Below are 22,233 nucleotides of genomic sequence, written 5' to 3'. Positions count from 1 at the left end.
CGAAAAGATCAAAATATAAAAGAATTTCCATAAAATGTGCTCTAAATGTAGTATTTATTAGGAACTATGGTTCATAAATTAAGTAAAAATGCACTCACATAATATGGTGCCTGTACCATGTGTAACTGTGCCAATGTGGGAACAACATGTCTCCCTGTGTAATGCCAGGGTATGTTCCAAGCCTCATGTTAGCGGGCCGGACGTGACGTCTGGTGGGACTCCAGAAGTGACGGGATCATGCTTCTACGTACGTTTCACCTGGCGGCGTCTTCCTGAGAGCTACTACTACAAGAAGGGGAGCTTGGAGATCCATCTTAAGAGAGCCTGTAGTGAGGAACCCATATGTCATTTCATTACCCTAACGTTATTTGACCACCCAGAGTGGAGGTCAACACCTTTTGGTGAGTGGTAAATTAATTTATTATTCACAAATGGTGGAAAATAACTTATTGGATCTATGTGACACCCTCCTATGGGAATCTGATCCATTTACCATTTTTGGACTTTCCCATACACTGTATTAGATATGCTATTACATGTGGTGTTGGGAGAGCACTTTATATATTTGTGTATTTCATCTCTTATGTTATAGGGCACATATTTATATGCTGTATGCTATTGAGCAGGTGCCTGTCTATTTATGGTTTTGATAGGCAATCTATAGCCTTCTGTCTATGGGTTATGGATTCACTATACAGTGCCTGCAGCAGGGCTGCATGTAATTGTGTATACCAATTCTTTTCACTGAGATTGCACTGTGGTTCCAAAGAAGAGATTTTGGCGCTGTTGCCAGAAGGTAAGTGTACTACAAATGTTCTACATAATCTGTGAATGGAGGGGGAGATCCTTTTAATCACCCACCCATCCTCCATTCATAGATCCTGTTTCATTTATAGAAGCTGTAGTAACAAGCTCTATGAAAAGAACAGTTGGGCAGAAACAACAGGCAAAGTCAGGCTCTCTTGATGAGAGCCTGTGACAGTCCCTTAGATTAACCTACACAGGAATATAATGGCTGTGGGGAGGTTTTGGTTTCATAAGGAGGAAGATTTCATCTAAAAGAAGAGGCATCAGCACAAGGGACACATCCTACTAACAGTAAGTAATGTCCATTGTGCTGGATTTTCTGTGACTTTTTTTTTATGCTGCACATTTTGGCTTTAAAAAAATGCATTTAAAGTGGTATTAACCCCAAAAGCAAACATTTAATATACTTCAGCTTACCTATTCTTAGATTTGGTGGCTACATTAGCTTTCTTTTTAAGGCTTTCATTCTTTTATTTTCACCAGGTGATCTGCCCAGTAAGTCTACTGTTTTTCAACAGAACAAGCTGTCATTCAGATGTAGCAGTTAGAAGGTTGAGACAAACAATATATCATTGACAGGGGTGCTTACAATTGTCAGCTTTTATTGATTTATGTAAAACCTTTATCCCTAAAGAAAAAAAAAAACTGTTGCTGTAGCTGCTTAAAAAGTGATAGGGGGAGTTTGGCTTCAGTTTTTTCCAACACATCTAAGACTCCCCTCCCCCCAGACTGACAGTGCTACTGTCCAAAGGTGCTCCTTCATCCACAGTGGAAGCACTCTAATACAGGAGGTGTGTCACTGACCAGATCACCAGGTGAAAACAGAAGCAAAAAAAAAAAAACTTACAAAAGAAGACTAATGCAGCCACCACATCTAAATAGTGGTAAGCTGCAATATATTACATTTTTGGATCTAATACTGCTTTAATAATGTAACAAAATTGCTTTCATGTGTGTCATTTATATCTCCCTAGAGTTCAACATTATTGAATAGACTTTCTGATTTCAGCCTCATTGCAATGTTTCGTGAATAGTATTAGCAATCCACTTGTTGCTTAGAGTTTTTAACATCTTCTGAATTACAACAAAGGCAAAGGCACACAATATCGCTGTCATACATTAATAAAGACCTTCAAATACAATTAACTACATACACAACTAATGTTTAAGAAATGCTTTTATTTTGATTTCTTTAAATTTTTAACAGAAAAAGCCCTTTATTTTGATCAGGGATCTGCTAAATGCTCTCTTGATACAAGGACCCTGCAGGAGGTTAAAACACGCTCCTTTCTTTTCTAGCAACACGCGATGCATTTACCTGTAGATTGCACGTGTCTATTCCTAGTAGCGTGTCACTGTTATACCGCGTTCCTATTACTGCACACTTTCAGCCTGACATAGAGAGGAGAGATTTGCCCTTGTGTGTTCAGTAGTCCGGATAAATCCCAGATTAGGCTAAACTTCCTGCAGTTCAGTAATTAGAGACTTAAGTGGCAAGCGCTGGGGTTACATGTATAATTTATACATTTTGTGGAAAATGAAAAGAAATATAAAAAAAATATTAAAGGAAAGTCTTTCAATCACCGCAAGAATACGCAGAAGGGTTATATGATAGCGCTTTCAACTATAAACAAAAACATGAAACAAAGTTCCCGTAGTTAGCGACATTAGAGAATAAAGTGTCGGGGTCTTCTCAGGTAGCTCTGTGAGTGCAGATAAGATTTTTTCTTTTTTTTTTTTCATTACTTTTTTTTTATGTGGAAAACGTTCTGGCTGTTTTCATCTGAACGCCACATTGGTTTCATGTTATGGTTTCTAAGAAATTCATATCAGGCGATGTTCTTCAATATTCGTTCTTCAAAAGATACTTGATGTGGACACTGGGGGAGAAAAATGCAAAGTTATTCAATGCGAACCACTAATTATACATATATACTGCTATATACTTGGGGTACTTATTTCAGATTATTTCAAAATGAGCAAACAGTGTGGCCAGGCAGTGAGGAAAGCAAATAGAATTCTAGGATGCATCTCTAGAGGGGTCACCAGCAGGAGGAAGGGTGTCCTGATTCCTCTATATAGATCTTTAGTTAGACCTCATTTAGAATACTGTGTCCAGTTCTGGAGACCCCACTTACAAAAAGATATTGGTAAGATAAAACAAGTCCAGTGATGGGTAACAAAAATGGTGAAAGGTCTGGGGGTACAACATATCAAGAGCAACTTCAGGAACTTATGTACAGTCTGGAGGACAGAAGGGAAAGAGGAGACATGATTGAAACCTTTAAATACATCAAGGGGGTGAATAAGGTTCAGGAGGGCAGTATTTTCAACACAAAACCAAAATCAAGAACATGGGGACATGACCTTAAACTAACTGGATGAACGTTCAAAACTAATCTCAGGAAGTACTATTTTACTGAAGGAGTAGTTGATGATTGGAATAACTTCCAGCAGAGGTAGTGGGCCAGTCAGCAGTAAATAGCTTCAAACATGCTTTGGGAGAAGCATAGATCTATACAAAAAAGTTAATGAAAAAAAAACAAAATACAACCCCCCCTGACAAAAACAAAAAAAGGAAACACCAAAAAAAAACCACACACAAACCCCCCCAAACAAAAACGGCAGACTCGATGGACCACTCGGTCTTTTTCTGCCATCACTTATTTATTTCACTGTATAGCCAAAAAAATTACAGGCAGAATCGTGGTGATTCCATATAATTCATAATGCCCAAGTGTGAATGGGGCCTTACAGCATAGCTCCCAACTGACCCTCATTTCGAAGGGCTGTCCCTCTTTTCAAACCAAATCCCTTTTTCCTCCTCAGCTATCCCATTGTTTTGACATGAAATATAGACCTCTTTAAATATGTATTATTTAACTATGCAGAGTCTCATATTACACCATATAATTTATCCAACCTCTAAATTATTGTGTTTGCTACTTTGAAAATCCTTTACAAAAGGAAAAAAAGTGTGAATAATAATAACACTTTTTGGGTATAGGCAATACATTTTTTGTTGGACCTAGTGGTCCATGAAACTCAGAGCAAGGGTGTGTGTCTTTTTGCAAACATACTTTGTACTAAAAGGTGCCCCTCTTTCCCATCTCATGAAGCTGGGAGGTATATGATTACAGCACTGTCTGCTCCTGATGCCACCAAGGAGGAGGCTTCCAATAGGCTTACCAAATACCACTGTTACAGAACTGGTTCTGCGCTTCCTTTGGACATCACAAAATGCTGGAAATTGTAAATCCAGATACTGAATCTTATAGAATGCTAAGACTTGCAGTACTGCATTCCCTGAATCATGTTTGTTTCATGCATATATTACACTAGATTTCAGCTGAATTTTAATTTGTGTATGTCCAGCTTTACAGTGAGAGACAGGGCAAGGGAAGTCATTGTGCAATATTACTAAGCAGGAAGCAGAGCCTGCATATTTAATGAGTAAATGTGGCTCCCCCTTGTACATATATCATTACAACCCATACCCAGAAATGAAGTGTTTTAACCTTTAATACTCATCAATATTATTAGTATTAAGCTGATCACATTTATGTAGATATCTATAAATTCTAAAAAAGATTATAGCTTAACTTTTAATAAGGCAAACAAATAATTATGCAGAAAATACAAAAACCCATAGCAACAAATCATCTTTTACTGAGCAGATTACAGTAAACTCAGATTTGATTGACTGCTAGTGAATCTTGTGCTGCATTAAGTCTTAAATTGCTTGTTTACGTGATAATAAACTTACTTGAGCTAGAGTTCAAATTTCCAAATCCTGAAAATCCGAAACCTCCTCCGGCACCCAGGCCCAGGCTTGAACTGACACTACTTCCAATGCCACCACCAAGGCCACCACCAAGGCTTAAGCCACCTCCAAATCCTGCTCCAAGACCTCCTCCAAGACCTCCTCCAAGACCAAGACCGCCTCCAAAACCACCTCCTAGTCCTCCACCAAGGCCTCCGCCAAGTCCAGCTCCACCACCAGCACCTCCGCCTCCTCCACCAATGCTAGTTTTGGACATCTGTACCGTGATGCCACTTCCAGAGCTGAGTCTGTAAGATAAAATAGAAATGTATTACCTTAAGCATTAAACTTAAAGAAGACACCAGCCACATTTAAGAACACTCTATTTATCCTACATATAGTATATCCACTGAGCAAATGCAAAACTTAACAAACTTTAACAGTTCTTTGTGAAATTACACACAAGCTTTCTTTATATTAAAACCCCATCATCTACTGCATACCAACAGACATTTCCAATCACTCAGTCCATAGCTCTATATGTTATGGTTTCTGAAATGGAAAAGCAAGTATAGGGCCGAGGTGACTGACGCCAAATTCTGTTTTTCCCTATATATCTATGCCATGTCATATTACTGGTTCCTGGTCAGGGGGGATTTTCACAGCAGCAAAAGATCATTTGCAACCCTGGAGACCCTAGAGAGATTACAGTATATGTTTTATAATTTGGCATTGGCTGTTATAAAAGCCAGTAAGAAAGGCCACAGAAGGGCAAAGGTGGGGTGGTATTTTGGGACCTGCATTGACATGCTTTTGTTGGCTTCAACAGGGTTTTGCATTCCTATACATGTCTATAGGAATACTGAGCCTGCTTGAAGCAAGTCAAATGCAGCGGTAAACTGCAGGTCAAATGCACCTGTGAAAGAACCTGTCACTTCATCCCTTTGTTCTTGCACAGGGGCCCATTGCTGACTATGCTCACCATTGTTTGAAAGAGCCATAATAGTCTTATGCACGAAACATTGTTTAATACTGAAATGGTTGTACTAAATGGCCTATTTATAAAACATATATTTTAAATGTATTAGAAAGGAATTAAGCATTGTTTCCTAAGGACCCTATATCAGCCCCCACAACTGTCATGTTGTGTCACAAAAATAACACTGTATAGAGCTTAGGCAAATTAATGTGTTTGTTCTGGGCAATGAAGCAAATGATGTCATTTTCCAAATAAACGCATTTATCAAAACAGCAGAAATCAGGGTAATTAGGCGTTCTGGATCCCATCGTCACAGAAGATGAAGCTGTGTACAGAAGGCTTGTCTCCTTTTGTGCATGAAAAGCAGTGCAGAGCATCTTTGTCCTAGATAAGGGAGCCACGTGCCACCCCTACGATGTGCTGAAGGAATGTGAACTTTAAACTTGGACCAGTCAAATCATAAAAGAAAATGTTTGAAAAGATATAATCGTACACAGCGGTTACATCCAATGCAAATCAAAATAAGCAGGATAGCTCTATTATTGTCTATGAAAGCAAATGTTAAAATTTCTGTTTTTGGAAGATGATGGAGCTTTATTTCTTAAGTCTCTTGGGGTCTTTGCCTAATATCTTTTCTTGATTTCCCAGATCTGTGCACCTGCCAGAGCCTTATAGGGAGGCACCCTCTTCCTACTGGATTTTTATATGTATTTTATAATATGGAGATTCTAACAAGATTAGATGGGGCGCACAAAGGTGAATGGGGACACCCAATACTTCCTAGTGAACAGGAATAGATTTGGGAATTATGGCAAGATCTCCCTGTTGGAGTATTTAAGTAATCAAAGAAGTCAAGGGCCTATGAACATAAAATATTACTTTCTGGAGAAACTGGTCCTTTAAAAGTGCCTTCCGTCTCAAAATTCACACTGGATCTCTGCTCTGTGCTGTATATATATATATATATATATATAGTAAAGAGCTACATTAAAGTACAACTATAGGCATTTTTTTTTTATTTTGGATAGAGTAAGGGAGGGTTATAACTCTAATCAGTTTATTTTTTGCCATCTGTGTCCAGCTGGGGAGATTTGCCTTCACTTCCTATCGCATAGCCAAAACAGGACATGAGAAATTATCAACAAATTAAGGAAATTCTTTTGGGGACCCCAGGTTATCAAAAATAGTGTCCCCATTGAAAAATATTCCCTCTATTACTTTTTGGGGATAATCCAAATTTTGGGACTTCTTGTACTTTCGCTTTCAATGATAATGGTAAACAGGTCAAATAGAAAGGGTGAATCTTCCTAATGGCGGGCACAGACAGCAATAAAACTTGACAGGTGTTCTAATTCCTCTCCACTCTGTCCAAAACTAAAAAAAAAAAGTTTTGCCTTTAGTTATACTTTAAGCTTGCAACTTTAATGGCTAACTTTGTCATCATCAGAATTCCTACAACCATGATTGTAGTACATTTTAAGCTTTTGATCAAAGTGGAAAGCTACTTTAAAGCAAACCTTTCCCCTCAGCTCCATTCAACAGCCAAAAGCATGTATAGGGAGCCTTGTCTATTGTCTTTTCCCACTCTGATGTGAATGCACTGAACCAATCATCAACCACCAGAATGGCTTGGTAAGGGAGCTATGTGCTCATTCATACCAATAGGGGAAGAGCAAAAAAAGCAAAATATGCACTTCTAAGGATTGCAGCATTAATGTTTACAAGCAGCTAGCTTCAGTCTTACACCTGCAGCATAAAACGATGGCTCATTCAGCATTTTTGTCACCTTAATGTCAGGCAATAAGAAAATGTTAATAAAATGATATTTGCAAAGTTGCCGACACATGGATTACAGTTAATTAAGTTTGACTTCTTCTTCAAGGGATATAATTTTCTTTTACAAAGCACAATATAAAGTGTTGGAAAATTAATTCTGGGCGCCAGAACCTGCACTGCCAATTTACTGGATTTCTAGAACTCTTAACCTCTCCTGACATTTTCCTTTCGCTTCGCTAAGCTATAAATAAGCCAGACTTATAGCCATCTTTGCTGGAAAGATCAGAAAGCTTTTGAATTGTCAACACAGAAATGTCCTTCAACAGAGAAAGGGTTAAGGAGGCAACAGTTCCCATTTGCATTGGCACCACTTTTAATGCACATGAGGGTCAATGTATTGATGAGGTGACTCTGTACACACAAGCTGTTTAACAGAACTAAAATAACCTCTATGTAGGTCACGAGACAGTGTATTATCAGCAATTCATAAACTACATGAGTCATTAAAAGCTAGATACAAATGTCACCCTTGGGAGCCAGAGAAGATGGAGGTATCTTGTACCATAGTGCTATTTAACCCTTGGCTCCATTCAGATGCAGATGTGCTTCTTCCAGCATTTTTGCCTAGGTGTAATAGTCAGTAAGGGGTGCTCTCATAGATATTGCCTAAACTCAATGGGGTTGATTTACTAAAGCTGGAGAGTGCAACATTGTGTGCAGCTGTGCTTGGTAGCCAACCAGCATTACACTTCTGCTTGTTCAATTAAGCTTTGACAGTAAAACCTGGAAGCTGATTGGTTTCTATGCAGAGCTGCACCAGATTTTGCACTCGCTAATTTTAGTAAATCAATCCCAGTCTGTGTTTGTGGACTATTTAGGACCAAATACAAACCCTCCTCAATGGAGCCTTACATTCATCCATATCCTCTGGGTGATGCTTGACCAGACAAAAGGTCTTGAGGGAGATTAAAATCTTGCCTGGACCCAGCTGTCCACCAAATCACCTTTCTCCTATCTTGCACTCTTAAGCCCATGTCATACTGAAGAATTACAGCAGGTATTTGTAGCAGCTACAGACTCCCTCTCCCTATGTCTATGTCAAATTTGTTGTCCTGTTGGCGATTTTGTAGCAGGGATTTGTAGCAGCAACAGACTTGCTCTCTTTATGTCCATGTCACATTTGAAAGCATGTCACTGGTAATAGCCAAGGTGAATTCTAGCTGCATAGATAACCATTGAAGTCGACTACAGCAACAATTCTGTAGCTAACTACAAATGGACAGAAAAAAATAAGCAGAAAGATCTGTAGCTGTGACATACCTCTATAACAAAGGTACTAGTTTGACATGGCCTTTGGGCTAGAGATTAGTGGGAAGCTTGACGTAATGAGGCAACCATTAACTTCTCATGACCGTGCATGGCCATGACTAATTGTCTTTGATTTTTTCCGTTGCTTTAAAAATGGGGAAGAGTTTGGCTAATTTTCCCCCCCCTAAAATCTCACTAAGTCCTGCAAAGAAGGGACTATATGCAACAATTTGCAGTTGCCCATTCAAAAGATCGGGTTTGATAACAATTAAAAATTATACCTGCAGAAAAAACTATTGAACATGAAGCTCTACCTTATCCTTTCATTCAAGCAAGCTATTCAGTAATATCACTTGCTCGGAACCCTCTCTAGAAGCACCCATGTAATCACTCCTGAAGGGTTGCATGGCTTCCCCAACATTGATGTTGGCCATGTGGAGTCTTCTTGAACTGGAACTTACAGAATGCTCAGAGTCTGGATCAGTAGGCATTGACTGGGATCCACTGTTCACTCTGCACTACCTTACAGTAAAAATGTCTCCCTGACCCACAAGCATGCAGAGAGAGTAAGTCTTTGATACAGAAAGTATAAAAGCTGTTGCATCAGCAAATATTATTTTGTAGTCAGGAATGGCTGTGCCCATATTATCCCAGTGAGAGTTTTCCTTATGTGATTGTAACTGGCAGTTATGCCCAGTAAACCTCACATCAACCTCAATGGGAAGCAATGGATGAAGGGAAATCTGAAGATTGTTGTTTTTGCAGAGAACCAGAATCAATAAAAACTGGGTTTAAATGAATTAACTAATAGAAAAAAATAAATAAATAAAGAACCTCCATACACAATCCCATACCCATAGCTGATCCAGAGGAAGGTTCAAAACCCCCAATAAAACATGATCCAATTTGCTCCAGCGGGGGGAAAAAATTCCTTGCTGATCCCCTAGGAGGCATTTGATATTCCCTGGATCAATAATACCTAGTGGTATTACCTATAAATGTTAATATCCAGTTATATTTTGTGCATTTAGTAATGTAAAAAGATGTTTTGAATAAAGATAAAATAAAGTAAATTTATAGTAAAAAAAGAATGAGCTCATAGAGTAGAGGCATCTTCCTACTTCTTGGGGTGTGAAGGTTGTTCTTTCATTATGGAGGCATTGAACAGACACAAGCAACCTGCAATGCAGCAGCTGCTAAAGAACCACAAGTCTCAGCAAATCAAGTCCCTGCTGTTTGGTCAGCCCTGGCAGAGATTACACTGGATCTATCTATATGTGATATCTTCCCAGGACAGGCTGTTCTTGTTATGCAGTATAGGTGACATCCTTTCTTCTCTACTGCTACCTTCAATAAAGACTAGACATATTTATTTCCCTGCAATGGAAAATACTGTACCATGAAACATATCCAAGTCAGCAAAGCGTACTGTAGCTGGAGAGAAGACAGCGCATTAAACTTGTCTGCGCTCTGCTCTATTTCACTAGTAATATTTTACTGGAATACAGCACGGCTATTTTTAGCAAGCCATTAACAAGTGCGCAATGAAGAAACACATTAGAGCCAACGTCTCGTTGGATGCGGAATGCACTGCGATGTTTAGAGGAAGACATCAGAATATCAAGAGTAAACACAACCTCTGCAGCCGTGCCCCGCTGGAATGGAACACACTGCAGATTTTTATATGATAATGGAACACGGCTGCAGAAAAAAGGGAATTTATCAAAGAACTATAGTTAACTCTGTAACTGTCACCATTGGCAACCAGATTCTGCTTCTCATTTATTCAGTAGTATGGGCCAATGAAAAAGAAATTCTAATTGCGTTGTATGCTTAATGGTTAGAGGATACATAAATAGGTCTCATTACTTACATTTTATTAAATAAAGTCAGATTTTTCAAATGAACACCATGAATATGATCATAAAATATGCAGTACCAGGTATAATGCAGTAGCCTTACTAATTTTCACACAGTACTATACTTAATAAAGGAAAAATAGGGTCAAAGCTCTTTTGGCCCTACTTCTCCTGGGGATCACAGGAGTTGCACTTCATTGTGCATTCCCGTGACCTGTTTTCAGAGCGGATTAAAGCCTGCTGTGTACCGATGTCACAGAACCTCTCCATCTATCAATATATTCCCTTTGCACACATTCCTGGAAGTATGGCTCATCAATGGAGGGTGCTGTAGTGACTACCAGCAGGGACTGGAAACATCATAAGCAAACGTTCTTATTCGCTAGCACACTACGGATCTCTAATATGGTCCAAAAAAGATTATTATTGCAAAAAGAGCACATCAAAAAAGAAAGTGCAACATTTCGGAGCCGTATGCCTGATGAAGGGGTCCTGCGTATGCCTGACAAAGGGGTCCTGTGTGGCTCTGAAACGTTGCACTTTCTTTTGTGATGTGATCTTTTTGCAATAAAAACCTTTTTTGGACCATATTGGAGATCTGTGGTATGCTGTCAAATATGTATGTTTGCTTATGATGTTTACAGAGCCTCTCCAGACTCTCGAGAGAACCTGACTTAGGGATCAATTCAGATGCATGGACTGGCTGGTGACTCAGCCTCTCTGCGAGCCTTTGAGAGCCTCTCAGTGAGCGCTGGAGGGGCAGAGCAGAGAGCCAGTGAATGACAGTCACCGGCTCTCTGCTCACTGAAGACCTAGAATGGAGAAATCAGTGATGTTTGATCTCTCAGTTTTGGGTCTTGGAACAGATGCAGCATCAGACTGATGCTGCATCCAGATAGGTGTTTATTGGTTTTTTGTTTTTAAACTCTTTTCAGAGTTTTAATCATACAACACTACATTACATTACCCACTACCTAAATACCTGTACCACTGTAGAAACCTGAAGTTATAGATCCTGCCTGTGCCCCGAGAGTGCCACACATTAGAAGAACAAATATGAAGGTTTTTTAAAGGGTTGCCCAAGTTGAAAAACAACTTCACCAAAACTGAAAATTTGGTTCTGGTTAGATAAGTTGAAATAACCGCCAGCTTTTTACATCTTCCAAAAATCAAGTGGCAAGATTAGAGATGGTTGTGGCTTAACATCCCCTGGACTTCAATATTCAGACTACTTCATTATTGAGGTGAACCAATCAGAATCCATTTTTCACTAATCTGACTTCATTGAAGTCAGTTCTGATTGGTTTCTAGGTGGGCATCTCTGTGCACTATTTACTGACCTTTGTGCTTATTCTACATAAAGGATAATCCATCCAGGGATACCACTGTTTGAGTATTGTATTGATTGTCAGCCTGAGCTAAAATTCTGATAGTGTTATTCCCAAGAGAGAAAAGTAAGCAGCATGTGAAACAAAAAGAAAACTTGACATGCATTTCATAACATGACAGAGTCAGTGTCCCAGAGTGTTACTGTATGCACAGTGAGGGTGGTCATTGAAACAGAATATCTCTCTAAGTAGGACTATAGAGTATTAAAAACATTTTAATTGTACAGGAAAACATTAGAACCTCAGTCAGTTTTTTATTGCTGCCTGCAATCCTGCTGCAAAGGCTTTTAATCACTTAATATTCAGTGGCAGTGGTCACCGGGACAGGAAGTGAGGGAAAGCCCCCACTCTGGAGAACCAGGCAGCAATAAAAATACAACATCCTATCAGAAAAACACACTGAAATAAATTAGGCCTGAGGGCTCAGTTATATTTATGTGTTACATAGTTACATAGTTAGTCTGGCTGAAAAAAGACAAAAGTCCATTCAGTTCAACCTTTAAAAAAAAAGAGAAACATTTTTATAATCCTATACCCACAGTTGATCCAGAGGAAGGCAAAAAACCCAGCAAAGCACGATCCAATTTGCTCCTGCAGGGAAAAAAATCCTTCCTGATCCCCTGTGACACAATTGGATATTCTCTGGATCAACTTTACCTGTAAATGTTAGTATCCATTTATATTCTGTGTATCTAAGAAAGAATCCAGGCCTTTTTTTAATGCAATCTACTGAGCTAGCCCGCTGGCACGTTATGGCAACATGTGATAAAACGCATATTTTATTTTGTGTAACCACAACTCACTGTAATGCATGAAGTGGGGTGCAGAGCTATTCATTTTGAATGACAGCCCAATGCACTAATAAAAGTAGCAGGCAATGCAGTACAATGCACATGCCGTGTGTTGTGATTTGCTGCATTTGGAAAATGGGTCATGTCCCATTTTTCTAAGTGTTAAGCTGCGCTGCAACCCCAAATAAATGGCTGCCTTAAAGCCCAACTCAGCTCTTTTAGTTTTTTAATCCTTACTAGTCACATTAACACTTATTGTTTCTATTTTAGGAGCTCTCTAAGTTGTGTTGAACTATTTTAATATGTACAGTGGGGGTGCACACTTTCAGCTCCCTCTGTATCAGATCAGGGTCTACAATCCACACCAGTTCCAGTGTTGTGCCTTCTTCCCCTTACGCTGCCATGCCATTCACAAAGCATGGCACAAATGTCATCATTGTACTGTACTTTGCAATTGGTACATCAGAGTGTGGAGGATGGAGGCACAAGGTTGGAAATGGTGTTGAATATAGGCATAATTCTACTGTTCCTCCCCACTGTGCGTATCAGAATTGCTCAGCGGAGATTAGAGTCCTCCTAAAATAGTAAAAAACATAGTGTCAATGAGACTATTAAAGCTGAACTGTGGCCAAAACCTTTGGCCATCTGCATTGTAAATATAAATGAACAATAATGAAGTGTGGTAAATGTGCTGCGTTATTTAATACTCATACTTTTATTCCCTCCATATAGTACAGTCAGAACACTGACACCGTTCCAGTGTGACTGTGACACAGGTCACAGGGGGTCAGTCGCTTTCCATTCCGAAGATGTCCTTCATTCTTTTCAAGGGATGAGAGGTTTTTTTTTTTGATTGGAGGAGGTGTGAATGAATATCACAATCTCCAATCACAGAATGCCTTGCACTGCACACAATGCATTAGTGTTCATTTATGTTTACAGTACAAATGGCCAAAACTTGTTTATGGCTGGAGTTCAGCACTAAAGATTAAAAACACTATTGTGTCTGGAGTTAGGCTTTAGCGAAGCACATGTTAATGTGCATGAATGCATTGTGTTACCATGCATTAAGTCTGTATGTTGTCAAAACAGGAATACAGAACTGCCATTTCTAACTTCCTTCTAAAAATGCGAATTGCTTGCCATGTCTGGCTTTAACACTTCAGTCCCAGACCTGGAATAGGCGTGTAACATGTATTTCCAGACCTGGAATAGGCGTGTAACATGCATTTCCAGACCTTGAATAGGCATGTAATTCCTTATCTCCGTATTTGTTCTGGGTCAAAGACATTGAAGCCAGAGCATCACAATGACAGCCAGGGAACTAGCATTTTTCTGATGACCAGTAGACTTGAACCATGACAGCTTGAAAGTCCTTATTGCTGGAAGAGCCCATGCAGGGTCTTCCTAACCCTCCCTTTACATTTAATACTAAATTACAGGTGTGTAGGTATTTTTATCTATGTGGCAGTTCAGTCAGTATCTGTTTAATGCTTTCCAGTCTGATTTCATAGAAAGGTAAAAAAAAAGACAGATGTACAGCCAAGACCTGCCTGTCGCTGCAGTATAAAACATCGGCCCCCAAGTGCAACTTGACCTCCTGGGCAATATAGCTGTCAGGCAATGACAGACTATGGAGGCCATAATGTAATCAGTCACATTTTGATTATCCAGCTATTTCACTCCAGTATATTTTTCACATTCTCTCAATCTCTGCTTATTTTTGGCTGACATGTCCCTCTCGACTCTAAATTGCTCTGCTAAATAATTTAAAATGGATTATATCAGAAAACTTCCAGCCAGTGTCAGGATTCTGAATAAATGCTTGGTTCAGGATATTTTCAATATTACTTTTTCAGGCAGGGGAATGCCCTGCTATTAGGAAGTGCCAAATAAAAGTAAAAAATAAAAAATCCCATAGGTTATTGGAATAGATGGATGCATGCTTTTATTGTCAATTTAATGTAATTAAATATGATGTTGTATAACACTCTCAATAACTTCTAATAATTTTTGTAATAGAGTTTTAGACTCCCACTGAATTTTTTAATAGCTATAACATAAGGGTGCCAATTTTTGCGTAGCATATGTTACATCCATTCAGAGACCTGCCTCCCCATGCTTGCAAAGACTTATAGAGCTGCAAACGAAGCAAAAACACCTAACATAATCATTAGTCTGTAAACGCTCACAGACCAGTAATTAGAGTATATGTAAACCTTAAGAATGAACATCTTTTATTCACTCTCTTTTGATCTGTTAAAAATACCATTGAAAGCATTTTGTTATACATGGGTGATATGTGCAAAAAATACATGTTGATCCTACCAGAAATCTTAACTTCATTTGCTGTTTAAATGTGTGGCAGTCTTTATCAGGCACATTGCTAACCTCTCCCTTATATTACTGAGAAGAGGAGAGGAGGAGTTTTAGTCTGTAGTCCTGTCCTACAGTGACTTCACTGATACTCTGTAGTCACAGTATAGTGAATGAGCGTTGTCACCCTAGGACAGGAAGTGTTACTGGCAGGATCACCAGGTGATAAAAAGGAAAAACAGCCTAAAAAAAATATACTAAAAATACTAATGCAGACACCACATTGAAATACTTGGAAGCTGCAATATAGCAAATATTGTTTCTTGTGTAGATACACATTAATCAAAGGCAGTCTTTTTTTTCCTCCAAATACAAAGGCAGTCACTTTTAAAGGAAAACTCTAGTTTTGCTATAAAAAATAATATATCCCAGTTGATGGGATAGGAAAGACAGGGGTAGGAAAGAAAGATCTGTGTAAGTTCTAAAACAACTTGATGGAGCTTACACCGAGCTATGCACTACTTCCTCAATCTCATGTGACAGTTCTGTCACATGAGAGGAGGAAGTCACATTGTCACTCCTACCTGGCGAATGGATGTAAAAAAGGTGTGTGTGGGTATATGCTGCTGGGGGTTGTTAAAGTAGTAGTAAAGGCTGAAGGTTTTTTTTACCTTCGTGCATTCTAAGGTAAAAAATCTATGCACTGCTCCTCCCACCAACTCCCCTAATACTCACCTGAGCCCAATCTCTATCCAGCAATGTGCATGGGAGCCTCGGCTGTCCCAGGTCACTCTCTCCTCATTAGCAAAGAAACAGCAGTCAATCACAGCCAGTGAGCCAATGAGGAGAGAACGGGGGGCAGGGCTGAAACACGGTTCTATGTGTCTATTGGATGCATCGGACTAGGCTCTGGAGCAAACACACACACATGCGTCCATAGCAAATGGCTTGCTATTGCGGGGGCACTAGTCAAGGGGGAGGAGCCAGGAGTGCCAGCAGAGGACCCAAGAAGAAGAGAATTGGGACTGCTCTGTGCAAAACTGCTGCACAGAGCAGGTAAGTGTGAGATGTTTGTTATTTTACAAAATACAACAAAACAAAGCTTTTTATCAGTCTAAAAGACCTGTGCTATTTTATATATATATATATATATATATATATATATATATATATATATATATATATATATATGTATATAAAATCCAGTGGTTGCTACTGCACACATATCCAGAGAAAATGGGTCTATGTACTCAGCATGGCATGAGACAGATATAATCCAAAAGATAAGGTGGTACACAGAGTTTGAAAGGTGAGAACTTATCCCTGGTTCACAGTATTGCAACCTGTGGTCTGTGTGTAGGCAGCTCATTCATTTCAATGGGTTGCCCTACTCATAGAAACGCAAGAAAAGAAGTCCCTGACCCTTTTTTTTTTAAAACGCACTGCGCCGTATAGTGTTGTGGCACCATGTGGTTTGGCGCACACGAAACTGCACCACTTCTGCTGATTAACAATTATTGGCACCCCTTTGCATCTGCTAAAGAGCAGCATGTTTGCCTGTGGGTCGGCAATGAGAGTGATTTTGAGTGCATTCCCAACCCACAATAATATGTAGCTAGGCTGAGTGATATGGAAATAAGCCTTATCAATGAGTGTTCACATTTCAAGCCCTCTGAGTGCCGCCTTATCTTTTATATACATATATTTTGTGAACATGCAGATATCACAAGGGCACCAAAATGAAATGTACACTATACCTGATGTAAAAATAATTTCAAATATAAAATAAGAAAATAAGATTTCAGGAGCAATAATATAAATAACTGAAGTAGATCCATTTATGTGAAACTGCTTGTCTGGACCTCTTTCTCTCTCATTCTCAGTGTCTATTTCCATATACTGTATATGCTTTTATATATAGTAAGTAGGCCACTTCGTTGTTATATTCTACCATACACTGACATACATACAAGATCTAACACTTACAGAAAATGTAATATGACTGCACTGCTTTGGTATGACACTCAAACAATATAAACATAGCAGTGAATGTAGCATATATCCGATTGTAAAAGGTATTTAGCTGAGCCGCAGCAAGTGCTCCCACAAAGAGAGGTATTTTACTGCTGTTTACCCAGTGAGGTATACCATGCTGCATTCAATCTCGCCCAGGGCCGCCTGTCCTGAATTTACCGAATGGTCACCTTGCCTGATCTGTCCAGAGTCTGATTAATACATCCCATTCTTACTGTATGTTCTTGGGCTGTTTTAGCACAGCTCTCTAATTTACAGTCGGCTACACTCCGTTACTCAGCAAAACTGGCTATCAATCAGCTGGGTTCATGGAAACAGCTGTTCACAGTGAGACTGAATAGCGGGGTCAGTAAAGGCAGGAGTTTCTGAAAGAACACGGGGGTGACTGTGACATATTCTGTGCTGCAGGCTACAGACCTGAATTTAATACTGCATTTCTTTCAACACCGACCAGTGTTGCCAGAAGAGACAATAAATAGCTAACAATGCCATACAGGATGGAAGAATGGGAAACAAAACTAGCGTAATGACCCTATTTCTTTGGTTAATCAAACACTACATTCTTTTTAGCAGTACTTTGGGCGTGCAGTTGGTACAATTTAATTTCAACTGATGTTTTACAGCCCTGAAGACTAACCTGCAAGCCTTCTAGTACTTGTTGTGTGGTCCATTGCAAACCCCAACAGTTGGCAGTTGGAGCTGGAGCATTAATAGGTAAAGGAACTGTAATGGCAGAAATGTCTAACAGTCTCATGTAACAATGACTTTCTAAAGTAACATGTCTTCAGTTCACACCTGTAGCATTTCTGCAGTTTCTGGACAACTTCTGAAGTATGTCTGCAGTCTTCTGTATCATTGCATATATTGAAAATTATATATGGCCCTTTGGCACAGTAAGGGGCCACAGTTGATGTGCCCTATACCTCATAAGTTTAAAACCTCTGTGTAAGGAATATATTCAAAAATGTAAGACTGGGCTCTAAACCAGTGTTTCTCAACCAGGGTGCTGCAGCACCCTGGGGTGTTCTTTCAGGTCCTCCAGGATTCCTCAAGAACAAACCCCAGTTTGCCTTGGAACAGAGATGGATGAGAGAACTTTGTGTGATTTGGGATCTATAATGTATAGATGAGATTCTAGTGTGATGGGAAGACTCTAACGTGATGGGGGGGGGGGGGCTCTGGCTCTGTGATGGATGGACTCTGATGTATAGAGGGAGCATTATTGTGTTGGGTGGACCCTGATGTGTAGGGAGAACATTATTGTGATGGGGTGACCCTAATATGTAGGGGGACCTCTGAAATTATAGGGGCCTCTGACATGAAGAGGCGACTCTAATATGATGGGGGACATTCAATGTGAAGGGGGGTTTTCAATGTGATGTTAACTTCATCAAGGTGCTTGAGTACATTGTCCCAAGCTTAGGTTTCCCAGTGATAAGTAACATTTATGTTTTTTATATTTTGGACTGGGGATACTTTTAAACCGTGTGTCGCAACTAAAAAAGGTTGAGAGACAACACCCTAGACATAAAAATATCCCAGCTAGGATGATGGATGGTGAGAAATCTGCTGGGATGTTGGGACCAGAGGAACCTTCTATCTAACTAACATGCAGATGCAGTGTACTTTTTGAAAATGCTGTTCCTTTTTGTTCATAAAAATGAAGAAATTGGTGGTTGTTTATATTAATAGCAGAAACCAACTCTTACAATAATGAGGGTTTCTGATGGATGGAAGCTCTTGGAATCACTCTTTTTTAACTCTACATTGTATAGTAGCACAGTGTGATCAAACTGGTCACAGTGCTGGTCTTAATATGGTGGTGTTTGTAACCCATAATTACAGCAGCAAATCCTAGTAGATCAAGATATTTCCACTGAGATATAGCTGATGCTGTAAAAGGCTTCCTTTGGATTTAGCTCCATTATTCCATATTTATGTCAGGTCTCACATTTTTCTGCAGCATTTTTTAAAGTAGAAATATTTCAAGGATCTCATTGTCAGGAAAGCAGACCAAGCTGTAGAGTAAATGTTATTATTTAAAAACCAGACAAGCAGACTGAAGAGAACAGGATGAAGTCGGCCACTGTCAATCTCTGTATGGAACTTACTTAAAGTTTATAAAATAAAAACAGGTCTGCATTGTAGCAGGGTAATGTGCGGTCTACAGTATAGCTGCACTGCCCCCTGTAGCTGTGAGATACCCTAGTAAACCTTCAGAGATGGCTCTTCAGAAATCTGTATGCATTTGTCCTATGTTTCCAATTTTTACTGGTATCACTTACCTTAATTCTTCACTGTCCATCAGTTTCTTGTAGGCTGTAATTTCTACATCTAATCCCATCTTCACTGCCAGGAGATCCTGATATTCTTGGCCATAGTGGGCAATTTGCTATGAGGAAGTAAGATAAAAAATAAGAATAAACTGGGACTGATTTGTACAGTAGCTTGTTTCCCTACTTTGCTGTATATGTTGAGGAGATTTCCCCTCATTTCTGTTCTGTAGGCATAACATAACATTTGAGGAACTCTCCACAATGGAGAAAACCTCTATTACATTGGCAGCATGGTGGCTAAGTGGTTAGCACTTCCACCTGGCAGGACTAGGGTTGTCAGTTCAAATCCCAACTATGGCACTCCGTGCATAGAATTTGCATGTTCTCCCTGCACCAGCAAGAGTATCCTCCCACACTCCAGAGACATGCTGGTAGGTTGATTGGCTCAAATGTAAGTTAGGGACCTTAGATTGTACCCTCCTTGAGGGTTAGAGACTTATGTGAATGTACAATATATATGTAAAGTGTTGCGTAAATTGACAGACCTATGATAAAATAAATATTTAACAGTTGTCGCCTGAACTAGTGTTCCCATGAGAAGATCTCCCTTCTATTCCTGTTCTGATAATGGCTGAACATATTCTATATTTCATTGCTTTTTATTCACGTGACAGTGGTCACCAGAACAAGTGGGAAAGGTACGTTTTTCCAATGGAGACACATACAACAATAAAAACCTGATAATGATTCTAACTCTTCAGCACTTCTTTTTTTTTTTTTTAAAGAATCTTTATTGGTTTTTGTTGTGTACTTAATATCAACCAACGGTGAAATTCGCAAGTATAACATGGCAACATAACAATGCTGGCAATAATTCAAGTACGTCAACCAAAGCAAGGCTAATATTCTTCAAATAAGGACACTTATATAGCCCCAGAGATGAGAGGAACTATGTACATTGAGTTGTAGCGAAAGGTACCTATATAGGGAGAAGAAGGTTATGAAATGTAAGCTGTGGTGGGGGCCAAGCAGGAGGAGGTCAGAGGGTATGATAGTATGTGATGTCATATTTGTAGGTATTAGAATAGATATGTGTAGCCATATGTTGACCAATCGTCATTATGAACATTGAAGGTGATGATCATGTATGCGATTAACAGAAAGAAAAATAAGAAAATAAAATAGGGAAAGAGAAAGAGAAAAGTTAAAACCTAGGAACTGGGAGTATATGAGAAGAAAAGGAGATATAGTTAGAAGGGGAAAGAGAAAGACATAGTGATGCGTTCCCAGAGGCCAATAGTTATAGGACCGAGAAGCCATAGAAAAAGATAAATGATTTGGGATGCAGCACAGCGTGATGTATTGTAGTGCAACCTTATGAGGGGTCTGAACAAATTGTTGGTGGGAAAGAGTAAGCACTGCTTTTAAATTAAAAATAAAGTCCTGGCTATAGACACAATTTAATAATACAAGGAACAATAGCCAAAGTGTAGCATTTCTCAGCAGCTTATCACACATTAAGATTCATAGACATTGGTAGTGGGCTAGTTTAGCATTCAACGCACTTATCTCTACACACATTGCATATGATTTAATGGTTAGAGATAAGTGGTTTTTCATCCCAGCCCTCATAAGTCACAGATCAAGTATAAATAGGAATTTCTTGTTCCCACATTGCCTATATAAGGATTCTATCTCTGAAGTATGTGAACAGTGAAATTGAAAGATAGGATAAGAAAGGAATCTGTGTCAGCATTCTTTACCTTTCTAATGTCATCTAGCTGAGCCTTGAGGGCTGTAACCTGCTCTTGGTATGTGTCAGTCTCGCTGCTGGTGCTGGTCTCTGCCTCGGCGATCTGAGTCTCCAGCTGAATGTTCTGTAAAAAAAGAAAAGAAGCTTTGATAAAGCCACCTCGGTCATCCTGTTACTAGGAAAAAATTATGCTGACTGAATTATGACAAAGTGGCAACTTTTATGAGTTTTTCTTTTTGCATTCAAGAACATAAGGAATACCAAGTCACTGCAACTACCCCAAATAAAGAAACAGTAAAAAGTGAATGTAAAAAAATCTATCCGTATTGTGAGTATGCAGAAAGGCTGTAAAGGTCGGTAAAATAAAGCTATAACATTTTATTTTTTTAATAAAATTCATAAACTATTTTGATATTCTCAAACATTTGTCATATAAATGAATACTTACCAAGGTCTTAATCCTTTCTATTTCACGTTGAACTGAGTCAACCTGCAGCTTCAACGACCTGTACTCCTCCTTGAATGATGTCAGGGCTTGTACAGATGGTTGTGTGGAGCCAGAAGCCAGAACAATCTGTGCAGATGACAAAAAAGGTTAGACGTGAAGGATTCTGCTTAACATGGTAATGCGACAAGACTAAAAATACTGCACACAGTACATTTAAAGCCAAACATGTTTGAAATTGTTGCAAGCCTCAGACATTTATGTCCACTTCCTCATTGGTCTACTATAAGCATCGGTCACATCTGATGAATTTTCCTTAAGTTAAAAATGGTGACTGGGGAGGACACAGCCTGTGACTGACAGCATCAGCTCTGTTCCTGTATGCGGTGTAAAGGGGGTGTATCCCTTCCCTCCAATCAGCTCTCTGAGCTTTTCTCACTGATGTAGCTTTAGCCCCCCACCCCTTGCTTTTCAGAGCTGGGAGATCCTATGTAAATTCTGCACTTTAAATGGATGTAGGGAACAGATGGCTGTAGATAAACAGCTGCAATTTTATTACTATTATTTGTTATTTAGGAGGATTTATTTCACCTCTGTGTATCACCTGAGACCTGTAACTTCACTGAGTATATTCAAGGGTTTACAATAACTTTAACTAGAGAGGAAGTGTTAAAGCTCCTGCCAGGTTTTGATTACTATGTGTGAATCACCCACACTTTTTATCCTGGTGACCACTGT

The 22,233-nt window shown here is 39.3% G+C and overlaps 1 protein-coding gene across 1 annotated transcript in view; it reads right to left on the bottom strand.

Annotated features, from left to right (window-relative positions):
- Positions 1-1,966: 1,966 nt before the first annotated feature.
- LOC149470221 (thread biopolymer filament subunit alpha-like) overlaps positions 1,967-22,233 on the bottom strand; it is a 32,690-nt gene continuing 12,423 nt past the window's right edge. Inside the window, exons 6-10 of the mRNA XM_089666113.1 lie at positions 21,499-21,624; positions 21,061-21,174; positions 19,307-19,413; positions 4,574-4,878; positions 1,967-2,687 (exon numbers count right to left, since the gene is read on the bottom strand). Of these exons, the coding sequence (XP_089522239.1) occupies positions 2,665-2,687; positions 4,574-4,878; positions 19,307-19,413; positions 21,061-21,174; positions 21,499-21,624 (675 nt within the window). The 3' untranslated portion in view covers positions 1,967-2,664. The remainder of the gene's footprint in view (positions 2,688-4,573; positions 4,879-19,306; positions 19,414-21,060; positions 21,175-21,498; positions 21,625-22,233) is intronic.

The sequence above is a fragment of the Staurois parvus genome, unplaced genomic scaffold, assembly GCF_062004578.1.
Source record: "Staurois parvus isolate SC_StPar_1 unplaced genomic scaffold, SC_StPar_1.0 ptg000050l, whole genome shotgun sequence".
NCBI lineage: Eukaryota > Metazoa > Chordata > Amphibia > Anura > Ranidae > Staurois > Staurois parvus.
The sequence above is the reverse complement of the archived record's forward strand: the minus strand, read 5'-3'. Positions and strand labels throughout refer to the sequence as shown.